Here is a 19321-nt window from a genome sequence, read left to right as displayed (position 1 = left end):
ACTCGCATGAAAGTAAATGCAAGCTCCATAGTGTAATATGTTCAACAAGATTTTAATAAAACGATTAAAATATATATTACACTCACATTTACCAAGATGTAAAACAGCATGCAGCGAGTGTTGTATACAAGGTAGCAGATCTCCGCTCTCGGCCGCGAGCGGAGATGACGTCACCGACGGCACTTTCCTTCATCTGACGCGTTGCGTAGCAGATCAACGCTACTTAGTCATAGGTATGACTAGGTCATATACCTATGACTAAGTAGCGTTAACCTTTTGGGGAGGAAAATCATAGTAATATAAATATACCCATCTTTTATATAAGGGTTAATTTAACTGTCATATATTTTTATTTGGCATATAAGTAATATGTGTACCAGGTATTATTGAAATATCTCCAGGCGTACAGAAGTTATGTGGGAACATACATTTCCCATTGATTTGCATGGGACTTTAAACAAAAACCCCGACCCTCACAAATGGGGGTAGTTAAGGGATAAGTTAACTATCCTATAGTTTTAAGTGGACATATAAGTAACATGTGACCAAGTGTTATCGAAATATCTACAGCCGTTTGGAAGTTATGAAGTAAGATGTATTTCCCATAGAGTTGAATGGGACTTTAAAGGAAAATCCCGACCATGGCAAATGGGGGTGGGTAAGGGTTAAACCACCTATCCTATGTTTGTTGCTGACATATAAGTAACATGTGTGCCAAGTTTCATGTTAATATCTTTAGCCGCTTGGACGTGATGCTGGAACATACATACATACATACACACACACACACACGTTGAGTTTTATATATATAGATAATATTTTTTTATATTTTTTATGTGTGTGTGTATGTATATATATATATATATATATATATATATATATATATATATATATATATATATATATATATATATTTTTACTTGAATGTATTTATTCACAATTATTGATGTTTGCCTTTTTACATTATTTATCACCCAGAGTTTACACTGTGTGTTTTTGGATTTTCTTATGGAAACGATCACTCACGTGTTATCACTGTTTGGTGACAATATTGGATTGCTATTAATGTATTGACTATCAATTAATATTTTTAGTCTTTATTTTAATTCTATTAATTCTCACTATTTTCCACCTTGCACATCTCAATGTAGATGCTTTGAAGGTTATTGAAAAAAGGAGTGGAACATTTATATTGGATCTAATGATCATTATCCATACATGTGCGATATTTGGCATTATAGTTATTTATTTATTTTAACTGGCAAGCGCCTCTACATACCCCTTTTACATATGTCCTGTGGTCTGATGAGACCAAGATAAACATATTTGGTTCAGATGGTGCCAAGCGTGTGTGGCGGCAACTAGATAAGGGGTACAAAGACAAGTGTTTCTTGCCTACAGTCAAGCATGTTGGTGGGAGTGTCATGGCCTGGGGCTGCATGAGTGCTGCCGGCACTGGGGAGCTACAGTCCATTAAGGGAACCATGAATGCCAACATGTACTGTGACACACTGAAGCAGAGCATGATCCCCTCCCTTCAGAGACTGGGCCCAAACACACCTCAAAAACAACCACTGCCTTGTTGAAGAAGCTGAGGGTAAATGTGATGGACTGGCCAAGCATGTCTCCAGCCCTAAACCCTATTGAGCATATGTGGGGCATCCTAAAATGGAAGGTGGAGGAGAGCAAGGTCTCTAACATCCACCAGCTCAGTGATGTCATCATGGAGGACTGGAAAAGGACTCCAGTGGCAACCTGTGAAGCTCTGGTAAACTCCATGCCCAAGAGGGCTAGGGCAGTGCTTGAAAATAATGGTGGCCACACAAAATATTCACACTTTGGGCCCAATTTGGACATTTTCACTTAGGGGTGTACTCACTTTTGTTGCCAGCGGTTTAGACATGAATGGCTGTGTGTTGAGTTATTTTGAGAGGACAGCAAATTTACACTGTTATACAAGCTGTACACTCACTACTTTACATTGTAGCAAAGTGTCATTTCTTCAGTGTTGTCACATGAAAATATATAATAAAATATTTTAAGAAAATGTGAGGGGTGTACTCATTTTTGTGTTTCTGTATGTATAATTTATTTTTTATTGTATTCCTATTACAAGGAATATTAAATGTATCAAACAAAAAGATAAAGGGACCGTGTAAAAGAATAAATAAGGGGGGGGGGAATAATAATTAAAGCGAACGCATACATATGTGAACGGTGTTCGCACCACACGTGATAATTCTAGCACTAGACCTCCTCTGTAACTCTAGACGGGTAACCTGGAAAAAAAAATTCAAGTGTAACATCTTTTTTTATATTTTACCAAAACATTGTTTTTTATTTATTTTTTATTAAAATTCATTAAAGTGTATTCCCCCCCCCCCCCCCTAAAAAAAAAATGCATTTGAAAAACCACTGCGCAAATACTGTGTGACGTAAAATATTGCAACAATCGCCTCTTTATTCTAAAAGAATATATAATGTTTGGGGGGGTTTCTAAGTCATTTTCTAGAAACAATTACTGATTTAAGCAAGTGCCAGAAAAGGCTTGATCGGCGAAGGGGATAAGCCAGAAGATTTTACAAAGTGGCGGAATTGCTGGCGTTTAGCTTTAAAACCAGGCAGCAGTTCTACCTCCAGTTTGTTTAAAACTGAAATAAAAAATATAACCCCAAAATCTGAACTACCATCATATATAGTGATTATTAATGTCTTCTTATATTGTCCAGCAGATATTTACATTTCTTCTGTAATGTGTACACACAAATGCTACCACGGTAACACCAGATTGTGACCTAGCAGCTCTTTCTATCAGTTTGTGCTTTTACTCTAAAGTTTAATGTATGTGTAAGAAAAATGAAAGGGGATCAGCGACGGATAATGTTTTTCCTTTCAGAATACATTTTCTGACTTGTTTCAGAAACTGTTTTTATTGTAGAAGATCAGCTGATGCATGTGATAGTCAGATGTATGACGGGGCACTTCCTGAGTAAAGGGTTGAAGGTCGGCTTGTTACTGTACAAAAGTGAAAGGGAACGACTTGGATCACGTTTTATTTAATTGATTTGCTTCAGTCATGATTTTGCACGCAATATGTAGGCACACAGTTGGTTCTTGATGTCAGCTTTAACAGGATTGTTTGAAGATTTAGATTACTGTTTTTAATTAATACATTTATTTTTTTCCCCAAGGAATGAAATTGAGTCCTTGAGACTCAATAAGAGCTTCTACAATGAGCACTGCCGCAGAAAGAAAATTTATTAACCTCCGCAAGCGCCTGGACCAGCTGGGCTACAAGCAACCACTAGGCATTGAGTCTTTACCTCTAGTTGAAAAACTCTTCAGGTATTTTCATTCCTTTTGATCTGTGTGTGTGTGTGGTGCTTTTGGTGTGTTGGGGTTTTTTTTTTTTTGCCAATTTTTTGTATTTGGAGGACTACGTTTCAAAGCCCAAGTTCAGTGTTTCCTAAAATGTTATGTCTTCTATTTGCTTTATTTATTTATTTTTTAATTACATTTTGTCCCTTTTTTTTCATTCTTTTTATTTCTCTGTATCTGCCCATTGACAGTCTTCAGTTTTTGTTAATTGCTATGGGTGACCTGCTCATATTACTAAGCCCTATGTATGATGTAATGATTGCACAGAAGCACATTATAATAATCACTTTGGACCCAATCACACCACTTCAGTTGAGCTCCATTTTATATGCACAGTTAGTGAATGCCATGGCAAATTTTAAAAACAAAATATGCAATACATGTCCATTTTGCTATGTTTTATATCTTTAAAGCAGAAATAAACCCCTTATCTTAATCATACAGTGTACACAGGATTGGGATTCATTAGTGATGAACTCTGGCGAGTTTGGAAAGGGATCCAATCTGGTGTGCGAACCCAACAGCAAGCTGTCACCTTTATGGACTAATCACCTGCGCCCAATGCATTTCCTGTCCCGCAGCCACACATGCATAACGGGTGTAGAGGTGATGGCTTCCTGGTGGCCTTGCACATGTGGGTTGAGATCCAAGTCCAAACATGACTGAGCTTGTCAGATCCTAGTTGAAACATGACCAAGCTCATCGCTGTACAGGCACAGACCTGACAGTTCTAATGCTTTGCCCTCTACACACAAAAAGTCCTTGCAGGAAAGAAATTCAATCAATTCCCCCATCTACACAGACAGTGTTGACAGGGAAATCCCTCCCTCCGAGCCATTGTATCCTCCCAGCGGGCACGGCTTCCAGCGAAAATCCAGCAGGCTGCTTGTGCCCAGGTTGATTGATCGATCAACCTGGTACATTCAGCCTGCCCATACATTGTTCGAATCTCAGCCAGTTTAGCAGGAATCTGCTGAGATTCAAACAGTCCATAGCTAGCCTTAGGCTTCACTACCTAATCTCTGCTAAATTATGCCGGTAGTAGATAAGGATTTTGGCTAGAAGCAGACATAAGGTTTAATCATAGGCGTACGCACAGGGTGTGCTGGGCACACCCCAATCGCCATGTGCAGTACTGTGCTGGGCACACCCCAATCGCCATGTGCAGTACTGTGCTGGGCACACCCCAATCGCCACGTGCAGTACCGATTCCCCCTACTTCCCATCTTCCCCCCCCCCCCCCCCTGCAGTGCTGCCAGCTTCCCTTCTCTTCTCTCATAAGCATGGAAGGGGCTGGTAAATAATTAACCAGCCTTTCTTTTCTGAATGAACACTGAGTGATCTGTAATGATCACTCCTGCCTTCATTCTTAGCTGAAGTACAGTAAACTATGTTTACTGCAGGCTGCATAGAAAGTGATTGGGTAATCTCTGTGCTCAGTGTCTTTCTATGTCTCAAAAGTGAGACATCAGGGGTCTTTTTAGACCCTTGATATTTCACCAATGCCCCATAACAAGGCACCTGAAAAATATTTAAAATTTTATATTGTAAAAAATATTTTAAAAATAAAAAACTACTGACACCGTCCACTGCTCTGCTGATATAAACACGTGTGCTTGCGCTTTGGGGTGCACACCCTAATGTAATAGACTGCGCGCACACCAATTGGTTTAATGCTAGCAATTTTTTATGTGCCTTGTTAAATGATTAGGCCTCATGGCAGTAGAGGATTTCCACGTGCAGCAATTATCGGTTTAGTAAGGAAATTTAAAGAAAAGCTGAGATTTTCAATTTTCCCAGATCCGAAAAGCTATTGTATGACCTTGCCTTAAGTTTTTTGCATTGTTTTATGCTGATCCTTTTTTGTTTTTTATGTCTGACATTTTGGTTTGTTTGCATTTCACAGTGACCTCGTTCATACTACAGAGAGCCTTCGCAATGCTAAGTTAAGCGTAAGCAAAAATGAGAAGGAGAATAAGAATTTTGACTCTGTGGTAGAACCGTACAAGGCAGAAAATGCTAGACTTGTCAGGGAAAACAATGAGCTACACTTGGAACTCCTGAAGATCAAAGAAGAATCAGATCGACACATTAAAGGTCAGACACTGGACCTGAGGCTTTTTTCTTTTTTTTTTTTTTTTTGAGGTTATGTCTATGCTGCCAGGTTATACTTTTTAATTTTAAGGAGTTGGTTGTTTTCCCAGGATGTTCTCAAGTCTTTAGGCTCCATTCACACCCAGGCAATTTGAATCGTGGCTAACGTGGGAACATGTTAATGGCACCCCATTTGCGGTGCGATTTTGCTGCATGATAAATTGCAATGCACAAAGCTTGGCAATCAAAAAGGAGCTTCTTTTGGACGCAGCGTCGTGATTTTGCCGCCATTGGAGAGTGTTTTATCATTGCACAATTGGTGTGCCATTTACAAGTAATTGCATTACAAACGCATCTTGCAAAATCGTGGCGATTCAAATCACCTAGGTGTGAATGGAGCTTAACAGTTATGATTCCTTTAGGATATTTAAAAGGTACCTGTCAGAATGGTTGTCACAACTGATGCTCTCCTCCCTTGCTGGAATTTGTCATTACTTGACTAATCAATTCTGGGTTAGTTGCTGCAACAGTTAACAGCTTAGGGTCTCCAGGCTACTAGTACAGTTGTATGACTGAGACATGCCCTCTCCTTTCTCATCCTCCTTTGAGAAAAATTCTTCATCTCAGTTTGAGTGAGGCCTAAATTATTTTCCTTGATGTCAGGGGCCTCCAAATCGGTTTGGGTCTCTCTCTCTCTGTCTCTGTCTCTGTCTCTGTCTCTGTCTCTCTCTCTGTCTCTCTCTCTGTCTCTCTCTCTGTCTCTGTCTCTGTCTCTGTCTCTGTCTCTGTCTTTCAGAGCTCCTACTGCAGTTTGTGGTATTCCTCTACCCTGAAGGATCCTACACCCAACCTGACTGTGTGTCAGAACTGTTCCCCTTCTCATGCTGTTTACAAAAGCCATCTGACTGCATTGGCCTTCAAGGGACATTGTCTCTTTGTTCCTTCATTTGACACTATGATCAAGATTGCCACAGGAGGCCTGAGCATACTCTTGCATCATCAGAGGAGGTTTAAGGAGAAGTCAGCTGAGCCCCATTCTTGTCCATCTATTTATATAGTAGGGCCCCTCAGACCCTGACTCTGACCGTTCAATTGTCTCAAAGTCTTGGCCTGAGAATTTCACTGACCTGGAGGTGCGGATGCCATGCTGAAGGGTTGTTCCTCTGTCAAACGTATCCTCATATATTGACTATACTCGCTATGTCGGATATCGTTGGGATGGTACGCTTCCTTCCTATTATGCGTTTGATCACTGCCAATGTGCTGACCTTTCTTCTCCTTCCTTACCTGTTTGCATAAATGTTTACACTCTTCTCTTCTGCTGTATACGCTTATTAAAAACTTTAATAAACAACTTTCAAAGTCAAATGGCACAAATTCAGAGAGCAACTAAGTCCTCCTATCGGCCTTCTGAATGAAAGCATGCCTCCACTTGCCGGTCTTTCATTGACTAGGTCTGATACACCTTTTCAGTTTCCTCAGATGACTGGGATCCTCTTTTCCCTGTACTCAAGGGGAAAGCTTTGCTCATTGGAGAGCCACTATCACCCAGAATACTGTCTGGTTCTTCAGTAGTCAAGTTGGGGGACCCCATGTTGTGCAGGTTTCCTGGTTCACACTCTATTGGACGCAACCTAGTTGCTGTTGTGCCTCCACTTAAAGAGTGAGAGTCCTGCATATGGAAGAAAATGTAACCTGGTTCTTGCGCTGGACGATGCAGAGTTTTCACCTTATTCATGCGGTCTCTTTTTGAAAGACCTTGCCATGGGGAACGTTACACTTTGGGCTAAGCAGAGAGGTTCACACACCTAGGTGTGCCTCAAATTCTGTCTGGAGATTATCGCTGGAGGGCCCTGTGCCTCCCTGGTAGACAGCAGGCATAATACACCAGTCTCCTGCTTTAGAAATTCTCTGTAGGGTACAGAGTTGGTCATGTGGACTTCAAGGGACTTGTTCAAGCAGGGTTAGGTCTTCCTTGATGGATCCATAACCTGAGGTAAAAATGCTTTGGACCTTTCCCTGTAGACCACCTTGTCTAATCACCGAAACCTGTTGCCATTGGACCCTTCTCAGGATTGTTCTTCTCTTTTTTTTTTTTTTTTTTTTTTTTTTCGACCACATTATGTAGTGGGTCTTCTTTCCCTTGCGGGATTCACCTCAGGCTCAATATTCTGTTTGTGTGCAGTCATTCCCTCTAGATATGAGATGGCCTTTTTAGAGCTTAGTCATATTTATTCTACGTGTTCTTCCTCTGGTCATGTTGATGGGTCCCTGTTTTTTTCTGATCCAATTCTGGTCTTGGTCCTTGGGTGGCATTTGGACTGTAAGAAGTTCCCTGTTTAATTTAATTGAGCCTGTAGGTGACTGCTGCTAAGTTGCCCACCCCTCAATAAGACTGATTCTTTAATGCCCCGACAGTACTGTATCTGTCTTCCTGTGGCCCTCAGTGGATGGGAAATAAAATTAGGATTTTTGTATTGTAAAACCTTTCTTGGAGTCCACTGAGGGGAACAGTCTCCAACCATCTGTGTTTCTATTTATGCATTTGGTATTGCTTTCCATAAAACTGAGGAATCCTGGGTAGAGGCAGGGTTATCTTGGGGCTGGTCTAAAACGTACTTTTTTGTAAATTGTCCAATCTTGCTGTACGTAGCGGTATAATGTGACCGTATCTAAATTCCGATTCCCCTCCTAAGGACTCCAAGGGTAAGTAGAAAAATCTAGTTTTTGTAAAATACACCAGAAAAAACTTTTAACTGGCATTTGACACTTTTTGGGTAAGCTGACCACGTTTCGTGTGTGCACGCGCGGCTGGTCTCCTCCTTTTAACCAGTGTGTCTGCAGATTTTGAGTTTCCTCTATCTTCACTGGCTGCATACTTGTAATCCAGTAAGTGGTAAGGCCAGACATGTAGAACTATCATTAGAAGGAAGTCAGAAGTGATGTATAAAGAATGTTTTGTATATTGCTCCTTTTTATTTATTTTTTCTGTTATTTGCTTTATTTTTATTTTTTAAGACTTGAAAGCTTCTCTAAGAAAACTTGAAAACCAGACAGCTGACCTGAAATTTTTAAATAATCAATATGTCCATAAGATTCGGTCAATGGAAAAAGAGAGTAAAGCCAAAACGGAAAGGATTCAGCAGCTGCAAGAGAAGAACCTGCAAGCTGTAGTGCAAACACCAGGTTAGAGTGGAAACGTATCTTATGGCTGTTTTTCTGTGTCTGTAAAACTTTTTTTTTTCTTATTCATTAAAGAGGAACATCAGTTAGATTTAAGTCTGCAAATACAAATACTGTAGCTGCTGACTTTTAAAAATCAGGTACTTGCCAGTGGCCTGGGTCCAGCACTGTGTCTTTCCACAGCTGATTCTTACCACTGTGGGCTGCTAGTGCTGCCATTTTGATTATAGGAGGGGGTTATGGTTTCCTGAAACTACAGCAGGCTTTTCACTGCACACGTAACCAACCGCTCATGCAGCACTCTGTGAATGGTCCTACTGCCTGGAGGCTGTGGGGGGGCAAGGGACGTCGTTCTTGCCTAGGTGAGGATTGCAGAAGTGAGAGTGGGTACTGTGGCGGTATTAGAATGATATCCCCGTCAAGCATTCCCTTCTCCCCATACAAGAACATCCCCTCCTGGAATCGCCATAATAAGCCACACATGCCAAGGCTTAATGCTGGAACAAGAGACTTTAATGACACAAAAACTCAGCTTATATGTGGTTACAACCTGTTAGGAACAATGAAATCTCCGCCCCCCCTCACACAGTGGGGTTTTCCATACAGATTATAGGAGACAAGTCGGAGCCGACCATGCAGACACATTTCTTTAGATAAAGACATCAGTGGAGTTAATTACTACACTGAAGCAATCAGAATAATTAACATACCACTTCTCTAATCATTTAGCCTGATGATACAATACACATCTTTTAAGGGTAAACACAGATCTTCTTCACACAACACAATAGATCAATTAACGTTTAGAATAGTGAGGGGACATTAGCACTTCAATAACCTGTTAGAGGAATGAATCACACATGAAATTCCTTTCTACCTCTAACACACATGGCTAGCAGGGAGCATTAAACTGAGACATATAGGCAAATGCATCACAGGTACCATTTATAAATCAGGATTTGCTTTCCGCTCCAGTGTGAAAGCCCTCAGGCTTTTACATTGAGACTGCAGGGCAGGAGTTTTTCAGGCGGTATTTAGGCGCTATTTTTAGCGCTAAAATGCCTGAAAAACTCAGTGTGAAAGGAGCCTTAATCGCAAGTAATTTCCTAGTCATACAAGAAATTTTCTATATATATTTTGCAGAGAGAGACTGATATAATATTATTTTTTTATTATAAAGTATATTTATTAAAACAGTTTCACACACTAAATGCGTTTGCTGTGTTTGCCAACGCTTTGCATACTATTTATTTCTTAAATTGTAATAGGTGGAAAGAAGAGAAACATTCCTTTTAGGCGTCAGCGCATGCAGATCGACCAACCCATCCCACCATCTGGTATGAGCAGCCACCCTGTACCGCAGCCAGAAGATCCATATGTTGCTGATCTGCTGCAAGTTGCTGATGATAGGTATGTTGTCTGTTTTACTCCAAAAAGCAGAACTGTTAGTTGAATAAAAATGCAAATGATCTGACTGCAAAATGCGATTTGCTTAGAAGTATTATTCAATATAAAGCAATTCTTTCAGACTGGCATGTAATTAATATGCACTTTTATTTTGTACATTTCAGAATTCGGGAACTTCAACAGGACGTGGCATCTTTACGACAAAAGCTGGACACCTCTGAGAAAGCAGTTAACCATTTCAATCAGAAGGTTGGCTTCAATCTGAAACACATTTACATTTCTTACATGTGCATAATAGATGTTAACTATAAGCAAATATTTTTGTCATCTGATATGGCATACACTGTTTGGTAGATTATAAAATCTACAAATATTATACAGAGGCCACTTTTCGTGATACAGCACTGCATTACTTTAACTGACAATTATGGGGTGTGCGATGCTGTACCCAAATAAAATTTGTAATTGTGTTTCCCCCCACAAATGCAGCTTTCTTTTGGTGATATTTGATCTCCTGCATTTATTTAAATTTTTTTTCACACAGTCAGGTCCACCTGTCAGTTTTTTTGGCGGACCTGAACGACTGCTTCATACATCTCTATGGAGCGTCGGATGTCAGCAGTGACATGTCCGCTGACATCTGATCGGCTAAAATCCGATGGAAGATGATACGTCGCCATCCGTCCATATCGAATCGGGTGAGATCTGATGAAAACGGACATGCTTGTCCGATCTCTCCATAGGAGACAGCGGCGCTGGACAAGCCCCTCCCCGCTCAGTGAGCAGAGAGGGACCTGTCATTCGCTGGCTCTGCGGAGAGATCTCCTGCTGAGCTGGCGGATCGCTGCAAGCAGGTCCGTACCCGCGTGGAAGGGGCCTAAACAAAAAGACTGACATTTTAAAGAAGGAAAAAGAAAAAAAAATGTTTTTACTTTCTGCTATAAAACATATCCAAAAAAATTGTAAAAAACTTTTATTTCTTCATAAATTTATATAGTTATATATAGTATTCTGCTACATAATTTTTGGTAAAAAAAAATTCCAAAAAGGGTATGTTGATAGGTTTACATGGACGTTATAGCGTCTACAAACCTACGGTATATATTTATGGATTTTTTTTTTTTTTTTTTTTATTTATCTTTTTTTAAATACTAGTAATGGCGGCGATCAGCGACTTATACTGGGACTGCAATGGACAATTGGACACTTACTGAGACTTTTGACATTTTGCGGTAACCATTGACACTAATACAGTGATTAGTGCTAAAAATATGCACGGTCACTTTACTAATGACACTGGCTGGGAAGGGTTTAACTATGTGCCTAGCACAGTCTATTTGTGTACTGTATGTGCTAATTTTACTAGGGGGAGAGATTTCCAGTGAATTCATCCCTTCTCCCCTGTCAGAAAGGCGATCCATCTTGTTTACATAGGCAGATCCTTGTTCTGTAAAGTCAACCAACGAGTAGCGGGTGCTAGAGGACATCGAGTGCCCAGCACCCACAGATCGGCTTCTGCTGTGAACAATCACAACAAAATGGGCCCGCCAGTTTGCTGTACTGTGGCCTCATTCACCTAAATGGGTCATGTTTGGCAGGTGATGCACACTTCAACCATGACAGGGTGTATAACCATGAGAGGACATATAACTCCTGCTGCGACATCTGTACACTCCTGGCTACTGCAACTAAAAGGGGGGGGGGGGGGCAGTTGGAGCAGGGGTGGTGAAAGCAGCCTTCTACTATTATGCCCAGTGTATTGCTTCACCCTGACCTAAAGATCTCTTCTGCTGCTGGCAGACCGCTAGCGGGGAAAAGAGATGGAGTGCAGTTGGTATCACTCCACATGGGACAGGAGCCAGCACTACAGAGGAGACATTGGCTTATGGGGCTCTCCACTACAGCTTCAACTCTACAAGTAGTCCCTCTGCATTGCACTCAGTTTGATGCTCTGGGATGGCGGGTCAGCAAGCTCAGACTGCGATCTACCAGTCATCTGGCCTCAATCTACTGGTAGATTGCGATTTACAGGTTGCAGACCCACTGATCTAGAGCTTCAATAACAAACTGTCTCCAGCCTATGTAATATGCTTAATGTGGAGAACATGCATCTTTAAGTGATTGGACAACGTCTTAGCAATCTGTAAAACTGTTTGCACAAGGCTACCATAAATGTAAAAAAACGGAAGCCTGGTAAAATGCACATTTCACAAAAAGTAGAAACGGTTAAAGTTTTCGTATGGGGGTGGTGTGTGTTTTTTATTTTTTTTATTTGTTTTATTCCTTCAAGCAGTAGTAAACCACTGCAATTTAAAAAAAACTTTCTCCTATAAAATAATATATATGGTACATCGCATCCGAGCACATTATGAAATGCTTTCCTTTAAACAAAGCCCTCCAGCGGCACACTGTCACCACTGAAAGGGCTTCCAACTACAGGCTTCACAGAAAAGAGGCAATGAAGAGCTTAGAAGGAAACTGAAATTGCAGCATGCTCAGTAGATGACAACAGCTGGTCTACACAATCTCAGTCTGCAATAGCGACATAGAGATTGTAGGAAGAACTGAAGGCAGGATCAATTAGGTATAGTTCACTCAACACAAAATACTATAACATATGAGAGTTTTTAATTTTCTGGGTTTAATGACAATTGTTTTCAGCTTCCCCAGCCCCCATAAATATTTACCTGAGCCCAATCTTGATTCACGCTGTGCCTGAGAGCAACAGCTCTCTTTTCTCTGGACGTGTCAGCCACAGCCTGTGTGGAGAGAGAGTGGGGCTGAGCCGCGTTTTGCATGTGTTTGTGTCAATGGCCACAAAGAGCCGGTTAAGGACTGAGCCTCCATGAGTGCCCCCATAGCAAGTGGCTATTGGGGAGGAGCCAGGAGTGCTGATGGTGGACCCCAGAAGAGGAGGATCAGGACTGCTCTGTGCAAAACCATTGCATAGAATAGGTAAATATGACATGTGTATGTAGTGTTTTTTTTGTTGTGTGTGTTTTTTTTTTTTTTTTTTTTTTCCATTAACTTTACAATCACTTTAACATTTAGAATGTTCTCATACTTTGAAAACACTTGTTTTTCTTTCTCCTTTTTGTGTCTGTCTATTTTCATCTACTGCATAACTACCCGATCAACCACTAGTGATGCTGTATTTATTGTTGTATCCTTAGTGGTCATAGCAACATGCAGTAATCTTTTTTGCAGGCTAGCTACTATTGGCTGCTACAAAATTGTTACTGCGCTCAGATGTCTAATGCTTTATTTTATTTTTTTTCCTTTTAAACATTTCTGTAGAGTGTACAGGCTAAAATTGATCACCTAGCTTGATCAATTAGGCTGATTAGTAGACAGTTTTTTGTGAATAGGCTGAAATATTGAATTAATTAGTCTGTTGGCAACAGCATTTATTGGACAGTCTCTTAGCCCGTTCCCTATACTACATGAGGTTTGAATAAATTCTACATGGTGATGTACTCTAATAGTTAAAGTCTTTGTTTCATCATAGGTTGAATTAAGAGACAAAGAAGTAGAGCGGTTGGCATTGGCTCTGGATGGAGGACGATCTCATGATGTCATCTCTCTTGAAGCTAGATACAGAAGTAATGAGAAACTTGTGGCCCATCTAAACCTTCAGGTATTTCTTCTTCCCATGGTTGTTTTACTGTAGATTTACCATTGTTTACAACTTGGACACGCATTCTGAACTCAGAACTGACCATTGTAGAATTAGAATTGCCTCCTGGAACAGATGCCCTGAGCAGAAAAAGACTCCAAATATTACTTCAACCATGGTAAATACACTAGCAATAAGACTAATTGCTTAAAACGAAATGGCTTAACCCCTTGTCTGCCAAAGTATGTGTAAAAATGTCAAGAGGTTAGCAAGCTTGGCAATGACTTTTTTTCATCTTACTCTCAGCTGTCATGTAAAAATGATAAATTTTACTGTTCATTGAATGGCCCTATATGAGTATTTGTGGGATAATGGGACAAGGGCTGGCTCTGGGGAACTGGGTTTGTGTTTTTGTTTTTTGTTTTTCACGTTAGTGGTTCCTCACACACCTCAGGCAATCAGACTGGTGAGCTGTTACGAGACTGAGATCAGCAAAATTATCCCACTTGTTCGTATTCCTGCTGAAGCAAACGCTGCGTGGTGTAATAGACTGGGTGCTGGTAGTTCAGTAGCTAAGAGGAAGTGGAGGACTTGTGTTGTCTTGGATCCTGGTAAAAGCTGACTCTGTCCCAATCATGCTTTGCCTTAAAAAGAGAAGGAATCTGATTTGTTTTTGTCACTGTTTCTCATTTGTTTTTCTTTATGCAAGTCTTTGTAAATAACCTTGTTCCCACCAAAGTATCTGCTTTCTTTATCGTACATCACGGGACACAGAGTCTTAATCATTACTATCTGTCAGACGAAGCCCGCGTTGAGGGGTGAAGGCTGGGCCTCTTGCTTTGCAATACCCTGCAGCGTGGAAAGGTAAGCGGAGGTACCTACGGGACTTGGTCCGACAGTGGGTTCTCCATTGGGGATTATGGGTCTCGCCTATTTTATGCTTCTATGCATGGGCAACTTAACCACAAAGTCTTTTGAGACAGGATGGCTCTGGCACCCATATACCTCCCCTAGTGGGTCCTAGTCCTCCGCTGAAGGGGCTATTGGGTCTTGCCTATAATGCATGTGTGCCTTGGCAAAGAAACCACTATGTCTGTTGAGACAGGATGGCTGTAATACCCATAGATCTCCCATTCAGGAGGTTGGTACCCCTATATGAGTACGAATTAACATGTGCTCTGAGGAGCTCCACTGGAGGGATCCATGCTGGATGTAAAAAGCCTCCATAAAATCCGGATCCGTCCAAGGTGCTTCATAGCCAAAGTGGACGGTACCCGGGCCTCGGTACGAAGAACGAGGTTTTGCCTATAATGCTTCTCTCTGAGAGCTGGACCCTGGGTTCCAGTACATTGGTCGATGTCAAAGACCAAATATTTTTTCTGTTGCCAGGGTGCTATATAGGTCCAGGCGATGGGGGGGGTCCCTCGTAGTCTCTACGACTCCTTGGGGGATCTCCCTCACCATTCCCCTACACGCGCGCGCGTGAGAGGGGCGCGCTTTGAAGGCGGGGGGACGATGTGGCCTCCGCTTCAAAAGGCCCAGACGTCGGAGAAGCCAGGGGGACACGGTAGCTTTAGCACGTAAGCACCTTGTGGAAATTGGATACAGATTCATTTAAGACACCTACTCGGCATCTAGCTGTGTTGGCAAGCATTATTTGCTAGACTAAGTTCAGCTGTTGATGCACCAGGGTTAAAGTTCCTCTGCTTTTTGCTTAGGACTCTTTTGTCTCCCGGTAAAGGAGGGTTCAGGGGTAGGAAGGGGTATCACCACCTAAATCTGGTGGCCCTTTTTATCATGCTTGCATGATACTATCCTCCCCTGTAGAGACTTAAGATAGCTCACATAATTAGCTATCAGCCCTGTCAGGCGTGAGCCTCCCCCAACATTGCAGCACTCTGCATATGTTTTGTTGCAAGAGGTTAACTGCTATATTCACAGCAGCCTCACAAGCAGAAAACAGGGGGTGTCCCTTTCCCTGCTCTAAATCCTCAAACAAGCGATTGAAAGACCTGAGGATGAAGGTTCACTGTCAGTGAACAGATAACAGGTGTTAATGAGGAGAAAACTATCAAAAGCCCCAAAAGCTCTGGTTGCAGCTGCAGTCTTTTCAGAGATCCAAGCTGCATATAACTTTACTTGGCCTAGACGGCCAGAGCCTCTGTCTCTTTAAAGTCCTCATCCTGGTGTTGGCTTCAGGCTAACCGAATGCACAACAGGGGGGGTGCACATTTGCTGCTGTGCACATGGCTAACTTTCCATGTTTGCGGAGACGCACATCTGCAGAGCATAACTGCCTCTTTACAGTCCACATGTTTGCATGAAGTACATGAGTTTGGAATGTTCAAAATGCATGTGGGGTAAAAACCGGTAACAAAGCATGTTTTATTGTTGATCACATAAAGAGACATGTTATTTTGTTCGTATGATTTTATATGTTCACATAAGGGTGTTTAATCACAGCAAAGTGCCTAAAATCGCATAAAAATGCTTAAGTGCATAAAGATGCGGGATCTCACATGGTTACTTGATAACCCAGGTCCTTGATTACCCAAGGTTATTTTGGTCACACAGAGAGGCTTGTTTCCACAGGAATGCCTAAAATCGCATAAAGATGCTTAAGTGCATAAAGATGCGGGAGCACAGATGGTTACCTGATAACCCGAATCCTTGATTACCCAAGGGTATTTGGTCACACAGAGAGGCGTGTTTCCACAGGAATGCCTAAAATCGCATAAAGATGCTGGAGTGCATAGAAATACGAAATCACACAGGTTTACCTGACAAACCACAATCCTTGATTACCCAAGGATATTTGGTCACACAGAGAGGCCTTTTTCCACAAAAAGGTCTGAAATCGCATAAAGATGCTGGAGTGCATAAAGATGCGGGTTCACACATGGTTATCTGATCACCCGAGTCCTGGATTACTCAGGCATATTTGGTCACACAGAGAGGTTGTGTCCGCAAAAATGCCAAAAATCGCATTAAAAGGCTTAATTGCAAAAAAAAAAAAATTGCTGGATCACACAGTGGTGCTCGATCATACAAGAATCCTTGGTCCCACAAGGGTACTTGTCCGCACAGGAGTGCTTAAGATGCATAGATGTTGGATCGCATGAAAATTTGCTGAATCGCATAAGAATGCATGTTTGCCTAGAGTTTGACTTAGGAGGCATTATAATTAGGTTTCCTTAATTATACAGGATTCCTTGGCCTTACATAGGCGCATACTTGCTTGCAGGATGCTTGTTCATAGCTCACATGCTATATGTATGCGTGTATACAGCACGCCCCCTTTTTTGTGTGTTTGCGGAAAACATTCTTATGAACTCACGCTTCTATGAACACACGCTTCCATAGAGGCATATGGCTTTAAAGGTTGCCACATGCACATAGGGGGAGCTATTTGCATGTGTGTTTATTTACAAGGCTGCTAGGGCCCGCCTCTAGCAGGGCTAAAGGCCCAGAGTTTAGCAGTAATGTCATTCCGAGGCAAACCCGTGCTGACAGATCAGTCAGTAGCATGGCTGGGCCTAGGGGAGTCCAGCATGATTAATTATCTGGAACTCCTGGGTTGGGATCCCAGTCTAGAGGGAATATGCTGTCTTTATTCAAACACAGTTCCCTATGCTCAGTTTTATTCAAGGCTGATATAAACTTTGCTCTGTCGGCCTGGAACGAGTGGATCCTAACTTAGCATTATCCTAGGAGTCTTGTCCCAGGGATATGCTGGAATTTCAGTTTAGGGTTCTTAACTGAATGATTGGCAGAAGGGAATATCCTTCATACCCGTTAACTGGGAGCAGGTTGCGAGGACTGGCCTCTAGGGATAGAATCCAGGCCTGGAAGAGACCACGGCACAGGGAAGGTGGTCAAGCTCCTAGGGAGCCTTATCTGCTAGCTTTCTAGAGCTACGGATGGAGCATCCGGCTTAAGGACCTGAACGTTTAGGTTACAGGGTTGCTCTGTCTGAATACAATCTGACTATGCCTCTCTAGTGGTTTACTTTGGTTACCAGAGAAGAGCTTGTGCCTTGCCTATTGTCAATTGTCATTTCATGGAATGCTAGATTGGCAGGCGCTGGAGCCATCAACAATCGGGTCCGGGAGATTGGCCTCTACACCCCGACTTTTTTCTGACCAAATGTCACAGAAACGTTACCCTGCACATAAAGGGTGTTGACGTCCAGGTTCAACAAGTGATTGAACAACTTTGTGTCAAGGCCAAAGGATCCACCCGCATGCGGGACAGATTTTTTTGTGACCCTGGGGGCCCAGTTGTCGCTGGTTTATGTGTTATCTCCCCCCAGGGCCGCAACCTTCGTGGCTTCCATGCTACATCAGAAGAGAACGGAAGCTGGCTTAATTGCTCCAGCATAGCCCATACAACCTTACTGCGCAGGGACAGCAGAACTGATCGTAGAGGACCCAGGGTCCCTTACAGCTTGTCCAGGCCTGCTTTGCAGGGTTACATCCTGTCTTGCATACATGTGTATTAATGGTCTGGCTGTTATAGCCTGCATTCTTGAGGATCGGGGCGTACAGAATCGGCAGCAGTTACCTTGATTCATACAGGACAGCTGGCCTCCAGGACCAGATATCCTAGGATATGGAAGGCCCATATTCCTGGTGTGAAACCAAGGGGTGGAATCCTTGGTAGTAGGTCCTAGGTAAAATTCTTACCTTTCTACATTGGAAAAGAGATGGAGCTGGCCTTAAGTTCCATCAAGGGTCCGATCTCGGCACACTCTTGATCTGGGCCGTTATACAAGGGGTGACAGATATAAGTCCGCCAGTTAAGGCGCCCTTGTGCTCGGAGGATTGGATCCAGTATGCTGGCTTACAGAGTCAGCACCTTGGGCTGATGCACCATAAATATTTCCCTTTATCCTTCTAAAGAGGGAATTGGTGTTCTTGGTTGCGGCTGCCTCCGCAAGAGAGTATTGGCAACTTTCTTTGTATAGAGCCATACTTAATTATTTGTACAAGAAGGGTGATGTTAAATACTCACCCAACCTTATTGGCTAGAAGGATCCAGTGTTCACTTGAATTAAGATATTCTTGCCTTCCTTTTCCTTTTTTTCAGGACCTTGATCCGCGGAAGGAGAGGTTATTGCTTTCTCTTAATAAAGATAAGAGCAGTTAAAGATCTATCTGAAGGCTTCAGATATCGAAACCTAACGTTTTGTTGCCAGAAAGCGCCTAGATGGGGCGGGCAGTGTTCAGATCGGCTATTAAAATGGCTATGCGCTCTCTCGTTATAGTAAGAGAGGTCAAGACCTATCTGAAGTGGCTGCTCGGATACGGAAGACTGATGTTGGTGCGCTACCAGGAGGCCCCAGCAAGGGGCAGGCAGCGTCTAAATCAACTATTGTCAAATGTTGATTCATCAGGTTATTATTCAGGCTTGTGGTTTATAGAGAGGGCTTCCCCCTGTTTCTTTTTTGGGTGCACCCTACCAGGATAGTAAGCACTTCATGCGGGGTGCATTACCAAGCCTTTATGACTCAGATTTGCCAGACCTGCAACTTGGTCGTTTGTGCTTACGTTCACTAAATCCTATCAAGTGAACATAAGACGGCAGGAGGATGCAGCCTTTTTTTGTTGGCACAATATGCGGCAGGCAGCATTAGAATTCCTC

General features: G+C 42.2%; 1 protein-coding gene across 2 annotated transcripts in view; it reads left to right on the top strand.

The window, feature by feature from the left end:
* CEP135 (centrosomal protein 135) overlaps window positions 1-19321 on the top strand; it is a 69605-nt gene that overhangs the window by 12027 nt on the left and 38257 nt on the right. For both annotated transcript variants that reach the window (XM_040334704.1, XM_040334707.1), the window contains exons 2-7: window positions 3192-3345; window positions 5285-5475; window positions 8491-8658; window positions 9924-10065; window positions 10227-10311; window positions 13571-13699. In XM_040334704.1, coding sequence (XP_040190638.1) covers window positions 3233-3345; window positions 5285-5475; window positions 8491-8658; window positions 9924-10065; window positions 10227-10311; window positions 13571-13699 — 828 coding nt within the window. In that variant the 5' untranslated portion in view covers window positions 3192-3232. The remainder of the gene's footprint in view (window positions 1-3191; window positions 3346-5284; window positions 5476-8490; window positions 8659-9923; window positions 10066-10226; window positions 10312-13570; window positions 13700-19321) is intronic.

The sequence above is a fragment of the Rana temporaria genome, chromosome 1 (assembly GCF_905171775.1).
Source record: "Rana temporaria chromosome 1, aRanTem1.1, whole genome shotgun sequence".
Taxonomy (NCBI): domain Eukaryota; kingdom Metazoa; phylum Chordata; class Amphibia; order Anura; family Ranidae; genus Rana; species Rana temporaria.
This window is presented reverse-complemented; position numbering and strand designations above follow the sequence as displayed.